Below are 8,348 nucleotides of genomic sequence, written 5' to 3'. Positions count from 1 at the left end.
TATTTAGGTCACATATCCATTAAGAACTTATTGTGATAGATGATGAAGATCCTTAAATTAACTTAAAAAAATGCTTTACCTTCTATCTCAGAATTAATATTTAGTATTGGTTCCAAGACAGAAGAACAGTTAGAGTTAGGCAATTGAGGTTAAGTGACTTGTCCATGGTCACACAGCTAGGAAGTGTTTGAGGTCAAATTTGAACTCAGGACTGCCGATCTCCTGGCTCTCTGTTCACTGAGTCACCTAGCTGTCCCTTGACTTGGCTTTTCAAGTCTAAAGGAGAAACCTTGAAGTATAAGTCTCTGTCAGTGGAGTATTCCTGAGACATGGCCTTCTGGGGACTGATGGAAAGGATCAAGGTAGGACCATGCCAGAGTTCACCAGGGTGGGGGTAGTAGAGTGCTATTTTATAACTTCCTACTTTAACTGATTATTTTTGCTAATTAGGTGATGGAGGATAAATGATGTCAAAACTTAAATTTTGGTGCCTTCAGACCTTACCTCAGGTATAATCTTTCTTATTTGAGTGACTTGCAAGAGCCAAGAGTCACTCAATAAATGAATGTAAAATAAATAAATTAATGAAATTAAAGATGGCTTTTGGCACACTCATGAATTTGGCAGTTTATCTTTTGTGTCTTACTCAACATGCACATTTTCCCCAAACTCAAAGAACTCTTTCTTATACTTGCCATCTCTAGTATATATCTTTTTACCATAAAGCAATGATTAGTTTCATGACCTTGGAAAGCCACTTTCCCCTTCTGGGCTTTAACTTGCTCATCTGGAAAATAAGACAATTGGGCTTAGATGACCTTTAAAATCTCTCAGTTTTCACACTTTATGTTCCATGTTATAGCATTTTCTATTTTAAGATGCCTTCACTTTAACATTATTATACTCTAATGAGCTTGGGACATTTCTAGTATTTTATGAGTCTTTGGTGCCATGAGTCCATGATTTCTAGAATTTTATTCTATCCCTCAACTTCCCTAGACCCTGCTTCATGTCTTTGTTCCTCAGGCTATAGATAAAGGGGTTCAACATGGGGGTGACCACCGTGTACATGACTGTGGCCACCCGGTCTTTGACCACAGAGTAACTGGATAGGGGCCGGAAATAGACATAGATGATGCTTCCATAAAACAATACCACAATGGTAAGGTGGGAGCCACAAGTGGAGAAGGTCTTCCATTTTCCTGATGCAGAAGGGATTTTGAGAATGGCAACAATGATCCTCAGGTAGGAGAAAATTATACATAAGAATGGGGTCACAATAACAGCCAGGGTCTCTGTCATGACCACGACCTGACTAGAAGAGGTGTCCGAGCACGAAAGCTTCAGCACAGGCTGGGTGTCACAGAAGAAATGTTTGATGACATGGGAGGCACAGAAGGACAGACGGGACATGAGCAGGACACGCAGCAGAGCATGAAGGTGTGAGATCACACAGGAAACCACTGCCAAAATGATGCAACGCCCATCACTCATGACCATGGCATACTGTAAGGGATTGCAGATAGCTACCAAGCGGTCAATAGCCATGGAGGCTAGAAGATAGCTATCCGTGTTGCCAAAGGCCATGAAGAAGTACATCTGCACTAGGCAGCCTATGTAGGAGATGGCCTTTGTCTCTGATAGAAAATTCACCAGCATCTTGGGGACAATGACAGAGGTGAAGCAGATATCAATGAAGGATAAGATGCTCAGAAAGAAATACATGGGGCTGTGAAGCCTTGAGTCTGAGCGGATGACTAGAATGATCAGCATGTTCCCAAGGAGTATGACTATGTACATGCTGAGGAATGTGATGAAGAGTGGTTTTTGTAACTGAGGATTTGAGGACAGTCCCAAGAGGATGAATCCAGAGGTGCTACTGCTGCCCCAACTACTATTGTCATTCTTTTCCTTCAAGGCATCTGGAATTTTCAGTGAAAGTTTAATAGGTCAATAAGGGTTGTTTTATTATATTAAAAAGTAAGAAGAACAATCTAAGGGTAGTTCCTACTTCTATAGTACAGGATGTCTCCAAAGTTTTAGTGCAGTCAAATTTTTAATATGTTTAACCTTATTTAAACTTAGAAAGCATAAAGATTTCTTAAATCTAAGTTTATTTATTTATATAATTAATTTAGAATATTTTTCCATGATTACATGATTCATGTTCTTTCCCTCCCCTCCTCCCATTCCCCTCCCATAGCCAAAGAGCAATTTCACTGGAGTTTACATGTATCATTTGATCAAGACCTATTTCCATATTATTGATATTTACAATAGAGTGATTGTTTAGAGTCCACATCCCCAATAATATCCTCAACATAAAAGATTTTTAAAGTTTAAGCTACACTAAATCTTTTGGGACACTATTTTCAAGTTTACACAACACTTTTCTCAAAACAATTCTGTGAGTTAGGTGATGCAAGTTGAGTTCTCTCCATCTTACAGATTAGAATAAGACTCAGATATATCAAGTGATTTGCTTAAGGTCATACAGGTAATAAATGTAGGAACCAAAACTCAAATCCAGTTCTTCTGACTCCAAGACTTTTTTTTTTTATCAATTAAAAATTCTATCGTTCCACTCTATATCAACATTCATGATGAGAAGGATCTTTATATTCTAAGCAAATCACCTGGTAGAAAGGAAAACACACTAGACTAGGAGTTGGGATTCTAGGTTTCTTGCTATGTTTTAGTTGTGCCATAGGGCAGCTAGGTAGTGAAGTGGATAGAGCACTGGGCCTAGAGTCAAGAAGTCTCATCTCCCTGACTTGAAATCTCAGAAATTTACCAGCTGTATGACTCTGGGCAAGTCATTTAACCCTGTTTGCTTTAGTTTCCTCAGCTATAAAATGAATCAGAGAAGGAAAAGGCAAATAACTCCAGTATCTTTGCCAAAAGAATACCCAAATAGGATTGCAAAGAGTTGGGCATGACTAAAATGACTGAACAACTAGAAGTATATTTTTACTTAATTTGTTTGATATTTCCCAAGCCCATCTGGACTTGGTCTAGCCTGCACTCAATAGTATTGAGGGCAGTAACGTAGCCTGGAGACTGCCTGTTTGATACTCCTCTAGACAGCTTTCTAAGACTCCAAATTACAGAGAAGATACAGGCATAATTTGGTAGAGGGAAATTTTTCATTAGGAGTTAATGAAACAATAAAGCTGGTCACTATCTATATCCATATTTATAAAAGACAGTAACATATAAATAACCAAGGAGGAATACTAAAGTATAGTCCTAGAATAATTTCAAGTATGCTTAAGTCCCTACTTCATGAATGCTAAGAATGAACAAAAAAGGATTTTTATAAGGATCAAAGATGGAACAGGACTTCTCTCTGAAGTGGATGAGATGAAGACAATGAATGATAATTAAAAAGTTGAATGACTGCAACTCTTATTTTGCTTCAATTTTCTCCTACAAGGATAAGATTTTTGGACTTAAAGGTACAAAATAAATGATTACTAGAGAGTGGAAAACAAAGATGAATAACGTTATGGAAAAAGGCTGGCAAATAGTTGCCTTCAATGAATTTAAGTCTCCAATCTTATATTGGCTATATACTAGGGTCTAGGAAGAACAGGCAGATGTGATTGTTGAGTCATTGCAAATGATTTTTGAAAAATCATAAAGAAGGTGTTACTGGACTAGCAAATCACAATTCTCAACAAAGAGGCAAGGGTTTCATTGGCAAAAAGAATTTAACTTGTCTGCTTAGAAAAAATGTAGAGCATATTAAAGACATAGTCTTTGAGTATTTACATGGGAAAAGCTTTGATCACCAAGAACCAGTATGGCTTTATTAAAACCAGTTCATGATATATAGATTAACACCTCTCCTTTTCTGATGGGCTAAGCAGAAAGAAGAATAGTATAGCTGCAGTATATTTAGCTTTTAGCAAGGTATTTGACAAAAGATCCACTCTTACTCTTTTTTTTTAATGAACAAGTTAGAGAAATGGGGGCTAGATAATAGAGCAGTTAGATGGATTTGGAACTAGTTGCATGTTTGCCCTCATCTCATGGTTATAAAAGGTACTCATTAACATTTTAACAATGAAGCCAGAGCAGGCAAACTTGTGAAGTTCTCAAATAACACAAATGTAGAGGAATTGATATAAGATCCCTCCCAAAACTTTTGACAAGTGAGAACCAAATAAGATGAAATAAATGGAAATAAATTTAAGTTCTGTTATTGGATTAAAAATTACTACATAATATTGGATTGGGGGAAGCTAGACGACTCAGTGGATAGAGTGCTGAGCTTGAAGATGGGAAGACTCATGTTTTCGGGGTTCAAATATGGTCTCAATCACTTACTAGCTATGGATCCTGGACAAATAATTTAATGCTGTTTTTTTTTTTCCAGTTTCTTCATTTGTAAAATGAGCTGGAGAAGAAAATGGCAAACTATTCTCGTATTTTTGCCAAGAAATCCCCAAATGGAACCCAAAGAATTGGACACAATTGAAACAACTAAAAAAAAAACACATATTGGATTGTCATTAGATCTTGTGAAAAAGATCTAGGGATTTTAGAGAACTGTAAGCACAAGTCAGTGGAATGGCATGATGGTCAAAAATGCCATTATCCAAAAGCTACATTCACACAGTTCATAGTATCCAGAGCAAAAGGTGTTTACTTAAGAGTAAAAATTTGACTATCTTCTTTCCTGAAGTGCTATGTTTAGTTATAGACATCATATTTTTGACATATATGTAGCGCTTTAAAGTTTGGAATGCATATACATTTGCAAAGATAATAATAAGAATAGTTAACATGAGTAATTTAAGATTAATGAATTGCTTTACATATATTATCTTATTTGATCCTCATAGCAACTCTGTGGTGTAGGTACTATTACTGTCTGTACTTTACAGGTGAGGAAACTGAAGATGGAAGATTTTAAGTGACTTTCCCAGGATTGCATAGCTAATATTCACATGAGATAGGATTCAAACTTGTATCCTTCTGACTACAAGTTTAGTACTCTATCCCATATGCCCTGTGGTATCTAACTGTAAGATAGAATCTCATATCCAAGAGTATCTTCATGTAAGTTTATGATATCAAAACTATGATTTAAAATTAGAGTGATTTTACCCAATGTATTAAGTTGTTGTGGAAAGGATATTCCCAATTTGCCATATGGGAGATAATGATGTAGTTTTCCCAGACATTGAATCTCTACACTCACCTGGATGTCCAGGTGTGGATGCCATATATTCACATTTGGGCTTGGAGGTCTTGGATCATAGGGTGATGTTATCTCAGGAAAGACAAGTTGGGGGGTCCATTATTTCCTATGTAAGAGGTATAGATGAGAAGGAGAAAATAACAAGAAAAAAGAGAGGAGGGAAAGAAAAAGAGGGGAAGACAGGAAAAGGAAAGGAGAGAGGAGGGAAAGAAAGGAAAAGAGAACGAGGAGGAAAAAGAAGAGACAAGAGCATGGGAAAGGGGGAAAGAAGGGAGAGAAAGTGAGAAAAGGAATTGGTATTGATGAGAAAGGGATAAGGAAAAGGAATGAAAAAGAGAATGGGGAAAGAGGAGACAGAACAGGAGAAAGGGAGAGGAAGAAAATGGGGGTAAACAATAGTTTTAAAAAGGTAGTTGAAATGGAGAGAGGGACAGAAAGACATAGAGAGAAAGGAAAGGAAAAGGAAAGGGTAGAGAGAAAGGGCTGGTCTCTGGCAGTTAACTGGTGTAAAAAAAAAGACAGAACCTGGAGGGGGCAAGGACACTATTGAATCAGCCTTGCATCTCTGAGGAATGAGACTTGGAGGTAATTGAGTAGAAAGCAATCTTCCAGTCCTTCAGAATCATTTTCTTCTTGGGCAATGTGGTGGGAATGGGACAGCTGGAACAATAATTTGCTTGTGGGAAGAGGCAAGAAAGGCCTGTCCATGCTGAAATTTAGGGAATTGGCACTGACTACCCCAGGAGGATATGACATCCCAATGACATCATGAGCTCCTGTCCGAGAGCCAAAGGTGAAATTGGACTCCAGAGGCTGTTACCCTAAGGAAGAAAATTAGAAGCAGGCAGGGGCTGGGGATGGAAGAGTATGCTCACACAAGTATGATTCTCTTGGAATGCATATGTTTATGTTTTGGGGGAGGGCTATATACATGTGTGTACTGTATGTATTTGTAGGTCTTAGAATGGATGTCTGTGTGTTTGTGTGAAAAAGAATAAGAAATGGGAGAGGAAGAGAGAATGAGGGGGAAAGGCAAAGGGGGAAAGAGAGAGAGAGAGAGAACAATAATATATTTGAGTTATGAATTAGAAAAAAGAAAATTCCCCTCTGATAAAGTATGGTGAGCTGAATGAAACAATTTCTCTTTCTGTGAATCTGAGCCTTATGACCCCTAGAGTTAGAGATGAACATGACCCAAGAAGTCATTTAATCCAAATTCTTTTTCTAGATGAGGAAAACTAGGTGGAGAGAGGTTGAAATGACTTGCCTAGGGTCATATAATTTGTCAGTAACAGCTAGATTTTTCATTGAAGTCCTTTGACAACAACTCTAGAATATTTTGCCCTATCTGAAGCCGCTTATAATATTATATAATATTATAATATTCTATTTTCAAAACCTTTCTATCTCCAGACCCTTTTAATCTACGTGTTCAATCCTCATACCTGTTTTATGTGTACATTCCACTATGTGTACTATCCACACAACATTCTTTCATCACATCCCTCTGATCCACACCCATATTCTCTTTGCCCCACACTCCATCTCCACACATCGTGCTCTATATGTACATTTTTTTTCAGATTCTTTCTGCCCACATACATCTTCCTGGAACATGCATGTTTGGTTAGTATATATTATTTCTGTACATACATTTTCTATTTTCATGTTTCTTCTAATACACATATCTAAACTTCATAGATTCATGTGCATGAATATTTCACATAAGTACACAATTGCATCCACATTCTGGAAATTCCTTAGGCTTGCCTATCGGTTATGGAGTGTGCTTCCAAGACAATGTAGGTGATGCCATGTAAGAATTATTTAAAAGAACTAGGATTATTTTAGTCTTGAAATAAAAAATATTTACTGGAGACATGTTTTTAAGAATTTTATAGCCTGTCACAGGAAGGAATGGTGATATGGTCTGCTTGACTCCAAAGGGAAGAATGAACAGAACAGAAATGGATGAAACCTGTAGAGAAGTAGAATTAGGCTTCATTTAAGGAAACATCTTTTTTTTAATTAAAAATTAATGTCCAAGTGTCTCTACCCTTTTCTCCTCTCCCCACATCATAAAAGGCATCATTCAGGAGATAGATATCTTCATATAAATTATATATTTCATGTTTCCACTTTTCAGTTCACTCTCTGTAGGTGAACATTCACCAGTTATTCTTTAAGTATTCAATCTGCAGCTATGCATGATGTTCTCTTGGTTCTACTCATTTCACTGTTCATTATACTGTGTAGTTCTTTCCAAGTTTTTTTTTTTAAAATTAGCCTGCTCATTGTTTCTTATGGTGCAGTTGTAGTCCACCAGAATCATATACTACAATTTATTTAGCCATTCTCCAACTTATGGACATCCTTTCAATTTCCAGTTCTTGGCCACAACAAAGAAAGCTGCTATAAATATATTGGAATGTATAGGTTCTTTCCCTTTCCCCCTGCCTAACCTCTTTGGGAAACAGACTCAGCAAGGATATTGCTGAGCCTAAGAGTATACACAGTTTTATAATTCTTTGAATATAATTCCAAATTCCTTTTGAAGTGGTCGGGTCAGTTTACTGCTCCACCAACAGTGTATTCGTGTCCCCATTTTTCCACAGACCCTCTAAAATTTGCATTTTTCTCTTACATCATTTTAGCTTATCTGATGTGAGATTGGATGTGATATGCTATCTCAGAATTATTTTGGCTTGCATTTCCCTAAGCAGTAGTTAACTATTTAGAGTATTTTCATATGCCTATATATGGCTTTGGTTGCTTCATCTAAAATTGTCTAATCATATCTTTTGCTCATTTATAAATTGGGAGATAGCTCTTATTCCTATACATTTGACAAAGTTCTCTGTATATTCTAGATATGAGACCTCTATCTAAGAGATAATCTATGAAAAAATTTCTCCAAGTTTTTGCTTTCCTTCTGATCTTGGCAACATTTGTTTTATTTATTTATAAAAAACCTTTTCATTTTAATATATTTAAAATGATCCACTTTACATCTCATGATGCTCTCTATATCTTGTTTAATCATAAATTCCTCTTCTATCCATAAACCTGATCAGTAGTGTGTTCCCTGTTCTAATTTACTTATATCTCCTTTTTTGTCTGGATCTTGTATACATCTTGA

At 36.7% G+C, this 8,348-nt stretch overlaps 1 protein-coding gene across 1 annotated transcript; it reads right to left on the bottom strand.

The window, feature by feature from the left end:
* Positions 1 to 966: 966 nt before the first annotated feature.
* Positions 967 to 6,764, bottom strand: LOC100619039 (olfactory receptor 1L4). Its single transcript, XM_003339589.1, has 2 exons — positions 6,686 to 6,764; positions 967 to 1,922 (listed from the first exon to the last, which is right to left on the bottom strand). The coding sequence occupies exons 1-2, from the start codon at positions 6,762 to 6,764 to the stop codon at positions 967 to 969; spliced, it is 1,035 nt and encodes a 344-aa protein (XP_003339637.1).
* Positions 6,765 to 8,348: the final 1,584 nt, after the last annotated feature.

Source organism: Monodelphis domestica, chromosome 1 (genome assembly GCF_027887165.1).
Source record: "Monodelphis domestica isolate mMonDom1 chromosome 1, mMonDom1.pri, whole genome shotgun sequence".
Taxonomy (NCBI): Eukaryota; Metazoa; Chordata; class Mammalia; order Didelphimorphia; family Didelphidae; genus Monodelphis; species Monodelphis domestica.
The sequence above is the reverse complement of the archived record's forward strand: the minus strand, read 5'-3'. Positions and strand labels throughout refer to the sequence as shown.

Bases quoted from the DNA above. Each gene is read 5' to 3' on its own strand.
- LOC100619039 (XM_003339589.1), bottom strand. From the start codon at position 6,764: ATGTGTGGAGATGGAGTGTGGGGCAAAGAGAATATGGGTGTGGATCAG. The intron at 1,923-6,685 runs GTACACATAGTG...TGAAAATTCCAG, and splicing joins GAAAGAATGTTGTGTGGATA to ATGCCTTGAAGGAAAAGAAT.